Here is a 15,002-nt window from a genome sequence, read left to right on the forward strand (position 1 = left end):
CCTCCTTCAACAATAACGAATCCCACTTTCCACTTTCGGAGACCTGGCAGTTCCATGCCCTCTAGCTATTTTCTTACCTTGTGAGTCAGTGGAGCATCTTCAGCAGAAATGCTGTACACCTCAGGGATTGGGAGAAAGCGAAAGGAGGGGTTGGGTGAATCCACACCTGCACTTGGCAATGATGAGGAAGAAATGGAGGCGCCTTGGCATATTATGAAGCTAGCCTTGTGGGCAGCAGCCCTTTCTCTGGGCATGGCTAAAGGAAGAGGTTTTTTCCTGGGAGATGTTGAGTGGTGTGGCCAGGTGTGGATGGGATATGGCTGGCAAGTAGGATCTGCAGCATGGTACAGGGAGAGAGTTCAGCAGAAGGGAGAGCCGGTGGCAGGCTAACACCATGGGTGTGCAATTGGCTTTCAGGGAAGTAAATGGGGAGAGGAGAATGAACAGAAATGGACAGATGAGGAAAAGGAGGGATGACAGGACTGTAGGTGTTTCAGTCTTTGCCAGGCCAGTGGTCTGGCTTGCTTATCTGTCCTGGTCTATTCCTGTACTCCAGGCCCCCACTGATACCACCTGAGAGGAGAGGATTGTAGAACAGGATGAGACTGTGTGCTCCACCCTGAAGGGAGCACCAAGCCTCTTCCCTACTTGAGCCCCCACCCCACTTACCCACCCCCCTCCACCACAGAAGAAAAAAACACATTAATGGAGTGATGGTCCAGTTCTTTATTTAGAAACCTGATTGTTCAACAACATGATGGGTGGGTCTGTACCCCACCCTTTTCGCTGGATTGTGTCAGAGGTGGTGGGCAACTTTCTCCCATTTTCTCAGCAACAGAGGAAGGCACCTCAACTCAGAAGCACAGATTGTAGGGAACAGTATGGGAAGGGAAAGGAGCAGGAAATCCCAAGCCAATCCAAGGGAAGGGGGTAGGTGACTCCCAATAGCAGCAGGGCAGGGTCAGGGCCAGTCTCTTAGGGCCTATTACACAGCACACACTTTTTGTTCCCCTGTTCTACTCCATTCAAAAGATCTCTAGGTAGGGAGGGAAAAGGGACCAACAAGTTAAGGGACATAACAGGCAGGGGATGTGGGCAGAAGCCTCGGAGAGCAAAACTCACAGGGCTAGGGTGGTCTTCAGGGCAGCTCTCAGCAGTAGCAGCAGTACTCACCCCATGGCCCTTCTACACCCCTGGCTGGGGCCCCAGAAGTCCACAGCTCAGCTTTACTCTACTGTTTTACCTTCAGGGTCCCAGGGGGTGGGAGATGAGTGGGGAGGCAGTGGGGCCAATCTAGGAAGACTCTGGACTCCTTGGCCAACCGATGGTAGTAGTGGTCTCAGAAGTCAAACTCATCCAGGTCCCCTGTGCCCTCCCCACCTCCAGAGCCCCACACCCTGCGGTAATTGCTCTCCAGCTCTTTCTGTCGCTGCCGTTCCTTCTGTGCCTCTTCAGCTCCCTGTACCTGGTGAGGGGGAAACGGGGTGAGCTGGAGTGCTGGCAGGTGAGCCCAGGGAAGCACTGGGTACTGGAGGATCCAGGAACTAGTAGCATGCAGAAGGCAGGGATGGGCACCCACTTCTTACAGGGTTCTTGCCAAGGGCCCAAACACCCAGCTGCCAGAACTACCAGCCACTCTTATAGATGAGGAAAATGAAGCTTAGAAAGTGGCAAGGTTGGGATGTGCCTGTGTCACTTAACCAGGCTCTCAACACCACGGTACACTAGAGGGGGCCGGCTGGAGGTCCAGGACTTGGAGGTAGGGCTCCTCTCACCAAGATATTGAAGAAAATCTCCTTAAGGTTTTTCGTGTCCTCATCAGTCAGCCAGCGTGCATCCTCCTCAGTCCCTTCAGCCCCTGGTCGGACAATTTTGATCTCAATTTTCCCTAGAAAGAAGGGGGATGGGCAATGAGAGGAGACAAAGCAGGGGAGCTTCAGTGCAGATCCTCTGTCCCCCAGGTCCCAGCTGAGGTTTCTAGTCCACCTTGACCCAGCCCCTCCGTTTCCAGCAGCAAGCCCTTCCAACAGCTCTTATCCAGCCCCGCCCCCCAGGGCCCACCTTCAGCTGTGAGTCCCTCCCTCTCCAGCAGCTCTTTCACCAGCCCCTCGATTTGTTTCAGCTGTGGGTTTTCCCGTTTCATCTCGAGGACTGTCAGATCCTGATTGGGGCCTCTGTGACGGAGCTTGGTGACCCGGACCCGGACTCTGTGCTCAGGATCCTCCTCTTAGAGGGGGAGACACAGGGAGACACAAAGCAGAGCCGTGACTCCTGGGTTAGGGGCTGTGGTGGTCACTTCTCCCTAAGCCATCTATTGGTTGTGGCAGTTACTGCACCTCAAACATGCATATGAGCCAGGGCCCAAAATAAATCAGTCCATTCCATTCCATTCCGGCCTATAAAGCTCCCCCCACCAACTGCAGCTTCCCTTCTTCTGTCCAGAGCCAATAATTCTACCCATCACCTACAGGAAAACAACTGTTTTCTGACGCAAAAATTAGGCCACCCTGGGCCTACAAAGAAATTTTGTTTTAAGAAGCAGGGGCCCACTCTCCCTCTCAGCAGCACACCTATGCCTTTCCCTCCACCTCTTCTTCCCCAGGCCCATTACCTTTGTCTTTCCCTCTCCTAAGCTCCGAGGGCCCTTCTTTTCTTTCTCTCTCTCTTTCTTTCTTTCTCTTTCTCTTTCTTTCTTTCTTTCTTTCTTTCTTTCTTTCTTTCTTTCTTTCTTTCTTTCTTTCTTTCTTTCTTTCTTTCTTTCTTTCTTTCTTTCTTTCTTTCTTTCTTTCTTTCTTTCTTTCTTTCTTTCTTTCTTTCTTTCTTTCTTTCTTTCTTTCTTTCTTTCTTTCTCTTTCTCTCTCTCTTTCTCTCTTCTTCTTTCTTTCTCTCTCTCTCTTCCCTTTTTTTTTCTTTTCTTCCTTTCTTCCCTTCCTTCCTTCCTTCCCTCCCTCCCTCCCTCTCTCTCTCCCCCCATCTCTCTCTCTCTCTCTCTCTCTCTCTCTCTCTCTTTCTTTCTTTCTTTCTTTCATTTTTAAATGATTTCAGAGAGAGGAAGGGAGAGAGAGAGAGATAGAAACATCAATAATGAGAGAGAGTCATTGATCCACTGCCTCCTACATGCCCCCTACTGGGGATCGAGCTCAAAACCTGGGCATGTGCCCTGACCAGGAATGGAGCTGTGACCTCCTGGTTCATAGTTGACGCTCAACGGCTGAGCCACACCAGCTGGACTGCTTCTGTAACTTGTTTCATGAGCCTACACAGCCCAACTGGCTCACTTCTACTACCTCTGTAACTTCCTAATAAACTTTCTCTTATAATTTGAAAAAGAAAGAAAGCAGCAGCAGGCTGAAAAGCTGTGGTTTGGCACTCCCCATGTTGGTGCTCAAAAGACACTTCAATTGTTTATAGAGAAAGTAGGATGGAATGTTTGAAACTAACATTCCATTTGGAATGTCTGATCTCCACATCCATAGAACCCCACGCACGGAATGGACACAAGAGGGTGCAAGAAGAAGAGATTACTTCAAATCTGTCCAGGCAATTGCTTTATGAGCAGCTGGCTGCCTATTCACAGCCTGCCCACTGGGGTCTCTCCTGGTGCAAAGTCCTAACTGTTGAAGGGCTGCATCCTGCACAGATGTGTGGTCTTCAGCACACAGGCTCACTGTAACTCATTTAAGATCTACTGACCACCCACTATGTGTCTGTCAAAGTGCTAAGCACTGGGCGTATGGAAGCCAGTCAGAAAACAAGATAGACATGCTCTAGAAGCTGCTTCCCAAAGGGATGAATAGAAGACAACCAGGCAAAGGGACGGAGGTGGTGGAAAGAAGGCAAGAGTGAGAGCAGTGTTTCAGAAACAGGGAAGAGAGTGAGCCCCCTCAGAAGGGAAAGAACATGTCACCCTCCTGCTGAGGGATAAAGACAAGGGACTTGGCTTCCCGGATGACAGCTCTCACCTGCTGGTCGGAGGGAGGGGGGAGGCTTTCTGGGGACAATCTTCCTTCTCTTGTGCTTCTTCACTAGCTCTGGACTCTGCTTTTCCTCCAGCCTTTTGATGAGTTTGTTGAGAGTGGATGTCAGGGCCAGCATAGCCCGATCCCGCTCTGACTCCTTCTTCAGCCCATCTGGGTTCAGCTCCTTCTCTGTCTGGAGTGTCCAAGTGGGGAGTGGAGAGTCAAGGGGCAGTGAAGGTTAGTGGTCCATGCTCCACAGGAGAGTCATGTCTAAGACCATCCCTCTCTCTGATTCCCCTTCCCTGCCATCCCCCCTTTTAATTAAGTAAACTAACATTTCAGAGAGCCTGGCCAGGCCTCATGCCGTGCTAGGTGCTGACCTTTGCTTTCTTCCAGCCCCTCAGCCTGCCTTGCCCACAGGAGCAGACAGCTACAGAGGCAAAGGAGGAACAGCTGTGCTCACCTCCTGGATAATGTTCTCCAGCTCCTGCTCCATGCCAGCCTTCACCTCCGAACGGAGCCGCTCTCGGTCTGACGGGAGCAGTATCCCTTCCAGTTCCTTTTCAAATTCCCCCAGTAACTGCCGTTCATCCTCATCTTCATCGTCATCCTCCTCCTCCTCTTCTTCTTCCACCTCATTCGGATGTTCTGCGTCCCCCTTTTCCTTCACCTCTGGTTCCCTTTGAGGGACTTCTGCAGCATCGTCTTCAGGCTGCTCTTGGCCTGCATGTGGCTTCCCCTGGGTAGATGGGACCAAAAGAAAAAGGTAGATGGTTGGGGTTTCAGTAGGGACACATGGTGGGGGCAGACAAAGGGGAGCTGGGTGGTGGTGGGGGGGGCTGAAGGGAAGTAAAGGCAGCAAGTGAGCTCTATGGGGCCCAGCTCAGGCCCAGGTGAGGGTGGTTCGCCAAAGGCTCCCACCAGGGGACAGGTCCCACCCGTCCCTTGAGCAGGGCCCATACCTTTTTGGCTCCACCTTTCAGCTCCTCTATCAATCGAATCAAGTCTGCAGGACTCCGGATGACTTTGACCTGCACATTGTTCTGAAAATCTGAGATGGAAAAATAGTAATGAACCCATTGTGTCTTAAACTCTATTTTGACTTCCTAGGGAGAGGAGCTCAGGAGACCAAGGATTGGTCCCAGTCTCCAGGAGCTATCTGTCTGGTCAGAAAGATAGGGGCCAATATAGCCCTCCAGAAAGCACTGGCCTAAGGTAGACTCAGGCAAGAGAGAGAAGGATGCCTACAAGTTGCTAAGGCCCCTGCTCTTTCATGTACGGCCGAGGCCCTTCTGGCAATCACTCCAGTTTTGGTGACTCCAGAAGAGATTCTGGAGCCAGGTGCTCCTCTTCCCTGGATCCTGTTCTCCATTTATTGTTTACTCAGTTCCAGACATTCACATTTAATCTCATAATCACCTCTAAAGTAGGAGTGATTACCCACATGTTATGGGTGAGGAAACTGAGGTTAAGTGAAATCGTCCAAGATTACAAAGTCACCAAGTAGTGGAACCACCAAGTCTGCTACCTCCATAGAAGAGAATTGTTGTCTAGAAAAAGTACTAACTCCTGTAAAAATGAATTCCCTGCTGTCCTGGCTGCCCAACTTCCCTCCTAGTGTTTATTTCTACATTTACCCCCACCCCTGCCCACTGGAAAATACATTCAAGCAGTAAAGGAGACATGGAGGGTTCACTCACCACTGGGAGAGCCTGGAGCTGGATCTGCTGGCTCAATGTTTGTTTCCTGCTCCTGATAAGAAGACGGCAGAGACAAGAATGCAAACATGTTTATACTCTTAAGGCAATGGTTCTGGATATATCCTTGCATCCTTAGACAGATGCAGGTCATTTCATAATGATCTCAGCTTGAGTGGCCCTCTATCCCAAAGCCCAGGTTCAGCCTCATCAGAGAAATGGCTAGGAGGCTGGCTCTCACCTCAGCCTGTGCTTCGTCCCTTCCTTGGACTTGGTCCTCTGGTTCATGAATCATCTTCCAGAAATCTGATTCCTTACTGCCATCCTTGGTTGGGCTTGCACCTGGGATACAGAGAACAGGGAGGAATCAGAAAGGAGGGGAGAAATGGAAGGGCACAAAGAGAATGAAGACATTCCCTCCTCTATTACCAAGGGGGAAGGGCCCATAGTACTTTTTCACCCCACACCCAAAAGTCAGTCCAGGACAGTAAGACTGAGGAATGGAAGAAATGGAAACAAGTTTCATGGTACAGGTGAAGCAAGTTCCTACCTGCTCTCTTTGTAGGTACCACCCCAGATCTGGTCTCACTCCACATTTGAGGGTCTTGCAGCTCCTCTATCATTTTCTCTTCATACTGCTTGGAGTCTACCGAGAAAAAGCATGCAGGCAAGACAGGGACGCATTCCTCTGGGCTCTTCAGCACTTTACCTTCTGCATGTCCCTTCCCATGTCTCTTTCCTCTCCTTGCTCTTTCAATTACTCACCAGCTTGCCTCTGAATGTAGGCCATGTACTCCTCAGGCTGCAGGGCAGGGTGGCAGAGAATGGCTTGGGGAGCAGCACTGGGTGGGGGCCGGAGGAGAGGATGGGGGCAGAGCCGAGGAGTCCGAATGGTCAGCACATAGGAGCAGGACAAGGGCTCATCCACACGATCAATGTAGTCCCCAGAAATACCAGCTCCCTCGTCACAGAGGAACTGTGAGGACAGAGAGGCAAATAAATAGTAGTAACAACCAATAATTACCTTTAGTTCTTAGGAATTCCTACCCAGTTATATAGACCAATGAAGTAAAATTGAGAGTCCAGAAAATAACCTTCATTTTTATCGTCATTTGATCTGCAACAAGGTTACCAAGATAATTCAATGGGAATAATCTTTTCAACAACTGGATATCTACATACAAAAGAATGAAGTTGAACTCCTACCTCATACCATTTGTACAAAAATTAACTCCAAATGGATCAGAGACCTAAATGTAAAGCTATAAAACTCTTAGAGAGAAACATAGGTGTAAGTCTGCAAGGCCTTAGATAAGGCAATGATTTATTAGATATGACATCAACAGTACAAAAAGAAAAATAGATAAATTGGAATTCACCAAAATTAAAGCTTCTGTGCTGCAAAGGCTTCAATCAAGAATGTAAAATGACAACCCATAGTATGGGAGAAAATACTTACAAGACACATATTTTGATAAGGGACTTGTATCCAGAATATAAAGAAATTTTATAACTCAATAATAAAAAGACAAATAATGCAATTTTAAAATGGGAAAAGGGTCCTGGCTGGATGGCTCAGTTGTTTGGAGCATCATCTGGGACACCAAAAGGTTGCAGGTTAGATTCCTGGTGAGGGCACAAACGGGAGGCAACCAATCACTGTTTCTCACATCGATGTTTCTCTCTCTCTAAAAATCAATTAAAAACAAAACAAAACAGAGATCTGAAGCAAATATGGTGAAATTTAACATCTATTTAACTTGGCAGTGGATTTATGGGTCTCTATGATGTTATTTTCTCTATGTTTGAAATGTTTCATAATTAAAAATTTAAAGGAAAAAAATCCTAGATCTCTCTGAACTTTTACATAAGAACTGAAATAGGGACCCAAATTTATTTAATTCCAAATGACTAACTATTTTATTTCATTGTTCCCAAACCCCATGAAAACTGTACTTTTCCCTACTGTTATTTACACTGCTCCTACTGAGGCATGGGAAAGATGGAATTTCACTGTTCCCGCCCTGGAGTGAGGGATTTACTCTATCACACAGGCTAGGAACTTGAGTGGTTTGTTAGGATATGAGAACTAAAAAAGAGAAGCAACCAGGCAGGAACGTCCTCAAGTTTCTGTCACTAAAACTTCCAGACTCTCAAGCAAAAACATCACCTTTTCATTTTAGTTATAACCCTGGAGCCCCGCTCCTCAAGGTAACTGCTCTTTTGTGTTCTGCATCCCTGCCCTGCCCACATTCTATTCTCCTTCTTTCTCTTGTACCTCAGTCTCTCCTTCTTTCTAGTAGGTCCATCCAACAGCATTTAAACATGCTCCTATCTTGTCTGCAAATTGGAATGGCCACTCTGGAAAACAGCATGGAGGTTCCTCAAAAAACTAAAAATAGAACTATCTGATGTCCCAGCAATTCCACTTCTGGGTATATATCCGAATAAATCCAAAACATTAATTTGAAAAGATACATGCACCCTATGTTCATTGCAGCGTTATTTACAATAGCCGAGATATAGAAGAAACCTAAGTGCCCATGGATAGACAAATGGGTAAATACATGGTACATATATACAGTGGAATATTACTCAGCCATAAAAAAGAATGAAATCTTACCATCTTTGACACCATGGATGGACCTAGAGGATATTATGCTAAGTGAACTAAGTCAGACAGAGAAAGCCAAATACCACTTATATCTAAAACCTAAAAAACACACAAAATAGAAACAGTTTCATAGATGCAGAGAACAAACTGATGGTGGCTGGACGGGAGGGAGTTTGGGGGGATAGGTGAAATAGGAAAGGGGGTAAGAAGTACAAATTGGCAGGTGGCAGCCATCTCCTCCTTGGCACCATGGCTGCTCTCAGATCCCTCGTGAAACCCAAGATTATCAAAAGGAGGACCAAGAAGTTCATCTGGCACCAGTCATACAGATATGTCAAAGTTAAGTATAACTGACAGAAACCCAGAGGCATTGACAACAGGGTGCACAGAAGATTCAAGGGCCAGATCTTAATGCCCAACACTGGTTATGGAAGCAACAAGAAAACAAAGCACACGCTGTCCAGTGGCTCTCAGAAGTTCCTGATCCACAGTGTCAAGGAGCTTGAAGTGCTGCTGATGTGCAGCAAATCTTACTGTGCTGAGATTGTTCTGTGTCTCCTCAAAGACCCACAAGCCACTGTGGAAAGTGCAGCCCAGCTGGCCATCAGAGTCACCAATCCCAATGCCAGGCTGTGCAGCGACGAAAATGAATAGATAAATTGTGTGAACACTATCTTTGTGTTAATAAAACCATAAAATTCTGCTAAAAAAAAAGGAAATACAAATGAACAGGTACAAAGTAGTCCTGGGGATGGAAATAAAGTACAGCATAAGGAATACCGTCAATAATATTAACTATGTATGGTGTCAGGTGGGTACTAGACTTATCAGAAGGATCACTTCTTAAGTTATAAAATGTCTAACCACTATGCTGTAAAAAAAAAAAAAAAGCCATCTTACAACACAAAACAACACAGTAGCATCCTTCTCAACCCCGCAGCCCTCTCACTAGTGCTCCCCTTTCCCTCTCCTCTACAGCTGCTGGGCCAACTCCTTCTCCTTCAATCGTCAGTTCAAAGGTCACTTTTTTCCAAAGGCCTCTCCTTTACCTAGACTCGGTTATTTCCCTAATTTTGTGCTCCCCTATGGTATGTACTTCACCTGTCAGAGTATCTATCCTGCTTGTTGTGGCCATTCACTTAATGGACTTGGTCTCTCAGTCATCCTTTTATCCCCAGTTTCTATTAACAGTGCTTGGCAAATGGCATAAGTTCAACAGATATGAGGAAAATGCAGTCTTCTCCCTCAGTTCTTGGCCTACTGAAGTTACAAAGAAATTAAGAAATAATGAGAATACAATGAAGTGCTGTAATAGATTATATATATGTGGATGCTTGTGAGCTGCTCTGGTCTGAATGTTTGTGTCCCCCTAAAATTCCTATGTTGAAATCCAAAATGCCCAATGTGATGATATCTGGAGGTGGGGCCTTTAGGAGGTGATTAGGTCATGAGTATAGAGCCCTCAGGAATGGGATTAGTGTTCTTATAAGAACCCCCACAGAGCTAACTACCCCCTTCTGACCTGGAAGAAAGCCCTCGCCTGACCATGCTGGTACCCTGATCTCCAACTTCCAGCTTCCAGAATTGTGAGAAATAAGTTCCTGTTGTTTATAAGCTACCCAGCCTATGGTATTTGTTATAGCAGCCCAGACTAAAACATGGATGTATATATAGGAAGATCTGAAGGAACACAACTAACTTTCTGAGTTAGTCAAGAAAGGTCACATAAAATAGATGACATTTGAACTGGCTTATCATTCATTCCTTTCATTCAGTGAATAATTTCTGGGCACCTACTTGAGGATATATCAGAAAATTAGACAGACATTGTCCTTGCCTTCCTGGAGCTTATTCTAGTGGGGGTAGACAGGGAGAGAGAGAGATTAAACTCAAAGAAAGAAGACAATTTCAAGAAATGATAAATGCTTTGAAGACTATAAAACACTGCAGATGTTTACCAGGATGGGAGTCGAAGCGTGCACACATCAGATCTCCCTGTGGTGTCACAGGGATATATAATCGGAATGAGAGGATGGATCCAGCCATTCAAATAGCTGTGGGAAGATAGCTCTAGGCAGAGGCCCACTGGTTCAAAGGGCAGAAAAAAGGCCAGTGGGACGGAAGCACAATGAGTATTTTTATCTCCAAGCCAGACCTCATCCCTAACTCCAAAATATCAGAGCCAACTACCAGCTGGATATCACCACTGAAATGTCTAAATAGGCATTTGACTTTCATATGCCCAACACCAACTTAGTTTTCTCCTCCAAAACTGTTCCTTCCCACTTTACTAAATGACAGTTCCATTCTTCCAGTTGCTCAAGCTAAAAACCCTGGAGTCATACTTGACTCCACTCCACATCCAATCTATCAACAAATCTTATTGGCTCTACCTTCAAAATACATTCAGAATCCAACTGTTCTCCACCACCTCTGCTGCTACCACCTTGGTCTGAGTTGAAATATTTGGAACTTACCCTTTAAACAAGGCAGAATCATCAAAGGTTTTCTGGTCTGGGCAGAGGAGTGACACATGCTTATAGTGCTGTGTTGGGTCCAGCTCACACTAGTTCACAAGAGCCAACTGGGAAATTTTCAAGAATTTTGTAATACAGTTGACATCATGGTGATAGCATGAATTGAACCATGGTGGGGATATTGGCAAACATTATATCAGGGATCCTCTCTTCACCCCCTTTACCCTATACCCTGGTAATCTGGCTGTTCAACATTTACCAGCATACAACTGCATGTGGAAATCAGTATTACAGAAAGATAATTCTTGTGTCACGTGGCTCTCTACAGGTGTATTTGTAAATGCACAATAGAATCACCTAAGAAACTTTTCCCACCATACATCTGCCTGCCTGCCTGAACTCACTAAGGAAACTAGATCAGGAACACTTGTTAAGAGCGGCTGTTGGGCCCTGGATGGTTTGGCTCAATTGGTTGGGCGTCATCCCATGCACCAAAAGGTTGCCAGTTCGATTCCTGGTCAGGCCACATGCCCGGGTTGTGGCTTGATCTCTGGTAGGGGGTGTACAAGAGGTAGCTGATTGATGTTTCTTTCTCACATTGATGTTTCTCTCTTTCTCTATAACCCCCTCTCCCTTCCTCTCTCTCTAAAAATTAATAAAAAACCTTAAAAAAGAGAGAGAGAGGCTATTGGCAGTTATGCAGGTGAGGGATGAAGGTACCAAGCACAAGAAAGAAGAGGAGAGCTGTGAGAGAAATCTAGAATAGAATAAATGGGCTTTGGTATTTACTCTGAGAAAACTAAATTCCTTTTCTCCATATCACTCCTCAGTTTGTAATCTCAGACTCATTTCTGTGATTCTTTTGTTAACACTGTCTTCCTTTCTAGACTGTGCATTTCGTGAGGGCAGGGGCTGCATGTTTGCCCACCATGTGTCCCCAGAGCAGAGCCTAATACCTACACCAGCATGATTTCACAGAAGAGTCATTAAATGAAGAAAGGAAGACAGAGAAGGAGAAAAAAAGAGTCAAATAATAACACTCAGATTTCTAGCTTAGGTGACAGAAAGGAGACACAAGTACAAAAGAGTAAGCGTGTTTGGGGGTTTAGAGGGGAGGATTTGGGAAATGTTGACTAGAACTGCTTCTGAATCTCCAGGCAGTGACATCCAGCTGGTAGCTGGAAATATGAGTCTTAAAGTTAGGCTTTAGGGCCTGGGAGAGAACGTCTTGATTGTAAATGCAACTTTGCCTTCTTCCATTAGAATCTGAATTGTCACTGAGGAAGTATCAACTTCCCTCTTTCAAGACTCACCCGAACTTCAGCCTCCCGGGGCCTCCCGTTGAGGTCACACTTGGACCCGTTGCCATAGGTCTGGCTGTGGTAGCGTTTCAGGCGATGCTGCTTAGAGGCCTGGGGAGTAAGAACATCAGGCAGGAGAGAGATGGGGCATGAGAAAGAGAGCAAGGGGGAAGAATGACCACCACACTCCAAGAAACATATCAGCTAATCCTGACCCTCCCCTTCTTGTCAGGGCTTTTAGTTTGCAGCCAGCAACCCTTTCTCTCCCAATCCCACACTCCTGCCACCTTGGCTGTTTCATCATCCCAGTCGAAGGCCGATTGGTAGTAGCCGAGATAGAGGACTTCACCTTTGATCTCTGAATCTGCAAGAGAAACCACAGTGAATCAGTTACTCCCTTCTGAGGACTAGGAGGGAAGGGGATTGGAGAGGCAGGTCACCTTCCATGACAGGGTGCTGAGGGCTTAGGGAAAATGTAGGCGTGAGTCACCTTCCATGTGGTACTGCTGGATGTGGCGTCCATAACAGAATTCGTATGTCCACCAGTCCTTGGTCTGACAATAAAAATTTAAAAAATCATGGAGATGCAGTGCAGATGTCTCTTCTTGGAACCAAAATTTCTCCTGGCTCCAAGACACATAACCTCTCATCTACTTCTCATCTCCCTCTGCTTCCACACTCAATTCGCCAGATTCTCAGAGAGGAGGGAGGGTTGTTTTACTCTGTGACTCAGGGAGATACCTCTAAAGCCTAACTGTTTTCACCCTGGCCAGTGTGGCTCAGTTGGTTGGGTGTTGTGAATGGAAAGGTTGTGGTTCGATTCCTGGTCAGGGCACATCCCCAGTAAGGGGCATGCAGGAGACAGCCAACTGATGCTTCGTTACATTGATGTTTCTCTCCCTCTCTCTAAAAATCAATAAAAAAATCTCAAAATCTTTTTTTTAGAAAAAGCCTGTTTTCCACCTGTGGGCTTTCTACACCTCCCTTTTAAAAGATTTAAAAAAACCCTCTTTGCTCTCCATAAAGGTAAGAAATCAAGGTATTCTTGAAGCACTCAGACCAGGAAAACATAAAATATTAATTGGACGTCTATAACACTTCTTGTGCTCTTCTAGCCACTGGGGATACAGCTAAAGTCTCTGACCTCATGGACATACATTCTAATGTTGGGACTCAGACCAAAAATAAACAAACTGATGATTCAGTTAATAAGATGATTTCAGATCATGAAAAGCACCATGATGAAAATAAAATAGGATACTGGGGCAGGGTGATAGGGACAGTGGGTGACTTTACCAGGAAGGCTTCCCTAGGGGAGAGCCCATCTCAGCCCACACTGACCCTCTTTAGGCACCTCAATGTTGGCTTAACCCTTATTCTGAGATTATCCTAACCCTTCTCTATATTCAGCACCAGTGGTTGCAAGATTCTTTGCTTCTTTCCTCTCTGTACAACATGTCTACGCCTCCAATGGCCTTCTTAACTCTGACAGGTCCTCCCCACTCCACCTTTCTCACTGACACTCCGGTTCTCAGACGCATAGTTCCCTCGCCCTCATTCCGTCCATCCCAGTCTCCCTCACCTTCAGCAGGCAAGGAGCATCTTTCATTGGGTTCAGCAACTCGGGGATCCCAGGCCCTTGGTAAGCAGGTGTCTCCTCCTCCCTTTCACGCTGGAAATGAATGGCTCCAGCTGGCAGGCGACATTCATAGCGCTGCTTGTACTTAGAGGAAACAATCACCACGTCCGAAGCTTGGCTCTGGGAAAAAAGGGAGGGAGAGTCGGGGACAGGGAGGCAAAGAGAGGCTGGGGTCAGGAAGAACAATGAGATCCCTCTTCGGATCCTGGGGTAAAGCCCAGTTAAAACAGAATGGGCCACAAGTCCTCCAGCTGTGTCCGGCTCGTGTGCGGAGGGAGCACTACCCCTTCTCCAGCGGGCGGAGTGCGAGGGGGTTTCGATGAGGAACCCAAGCTGACAGCGGGAAGCCCCACCCTCCCAGTCCCTGGCTCCAAGGGAATGGGGCTCAGTCTGCTTGATCCTCCTGAGATCCGTTGGATCCTCAGGAGACATAGTAAAACTCCTGCCTACTCTTCCCGATTCTCCTTAGGCTCCCGCCGCAGACTCCACAGCTGCTCTTTTCCTTTACTTTCCCCCCTTCCCCTTGCCCAGGACACCCTTCCGCTCTACGCCTCCTCACCTGCCCTCCCATGACAGGCAACGGCAGGATCTCGATCCCATAACGCATCTCACTCAGCTCCTCCAGGTTCAGGCTCCCGACACCGCCAGTCAGGCTTGCGGGTAACAAGAGTCCCAAAAGCAGCAACCCCAACAGCCTGGACAGCAGCGGTTCTGCCGCCATCTTTCGCTCCCCGTCTTAGCCAGAACTCCTTCCGCCCTCAACCTGGCAGCAGCCTCACCACGTCTATTAACATCCCGAAGTCTCATTGGCTAGCTGTCCTGTCCCTCTCACGTACTCTGGTCCCATTTGTAGATGCGCCTCTAAAGCCCACGTGGAGGTGGATCACGAAGATTAGCAAAACCACTCGCTACGCGTGATTGGTCCTAGACGTTAGCCAATCATCGACGAGATCAGACTCCCTCCCACCCTCTCCCAGTTCCAGAGAGGCGCGGTCTCTGCCCTGGGCCCCTGAAAGCCGTTTTATTCTGTCCTTGCACAGCTGTCACTAGCATTTCTTTTACCTTTTTAGTCCTTTCTTGCATTGTATCCTGCCCCCGCCAAGCGGAGGACTGACGTCAATGAGTGGGTGAATGCAACGTCCCTGAAAGATTATTTGTTGCAAAACAAACTATTACAGAAGAGCATTTCTTTTTTCATATATATACAACTTTAGGGCCATCTGGTAATTGTGTCAATTCTGTCTGTATACTATGTTGCCCTCCAATAAAATTATAAATAAACAATGACGGTTTCCATTAAAGACTAATGGGGCGG

At 47.0% G+C, this 15,002-nt stretch overlaps 1 protein-coding gene and 1 pseudogene across 2 annotated transcripts; one reads left to right on the forward strand and one right to left on the reverse strand.

The window, feature by feature from the left end:
* Nucleotides 1–706: 706 nt before the first annotated feature.
* Nucleotides 707–14,428, reverse strand: OS9 (OS9 endoplasmic reticulum lectin). Of its 2 annotated transcripts, XM_016224549.2 has the most exons (15): nt 14,247–14,428; nt 13,631–13,807; nt 12,539–12,602; nt 12,336–12,412; nt 12,061–12,159; nt 6,422–6,632; nt 6,207–6,302; nt 5,898–5,998; nt 5,660–5,711; nt 4,922–5,010; nt 4,423–4,698; nt 3,963–4,152; nt 2,062–2,226; nt 1,776–1,888; nt 707–1,465 (listed from the first exon to the last, which is right to left on the reverse strand). In XM_016224549.2, exons 1-15 carry the CDS (start codon nt 14,406–14,408, stop codon nt 1,340–1,342), a joined length of 1,998 nt encoding a protein of 665 aa, XP_016080035.2. In that variant the 5' UTR covers nt 14,409–14,428; the 3' UTR covers nt 707–1,339. The 2 variants fall into 2 exon arrangements, with proteins under 2 accessions (XP_016080035.2, XP_016080036.2); XM_016224550.2 differs by lacking the exon at nt 2,062–2,226.
* LOC107546218 (large ribosomal subunit protein eL32 pseudogene) lies at nt 8,520–8,924 on the forward strand (annotated as a pseudogene).
* Nucleotides 14,429–15,002: the final 574 nt, after the last annotated feature.

The sequence above is a fragment of the Miniopterus natalensis genome, chromosome 2, assembly GCF_054644295.1.
Source record: "Miniopterus natalensis isolate mMinNat1 chromosome 2, mMinNat1.hap1, whole genome shotgun sequence".
In the NCBI taxonomy this organism is placed as follows: Eukaryota; Metazoa; Chordata; class Mammalia; order Chiroptera; family Miniopteridae; genus Miniopterus; species Miniopterus natalensis.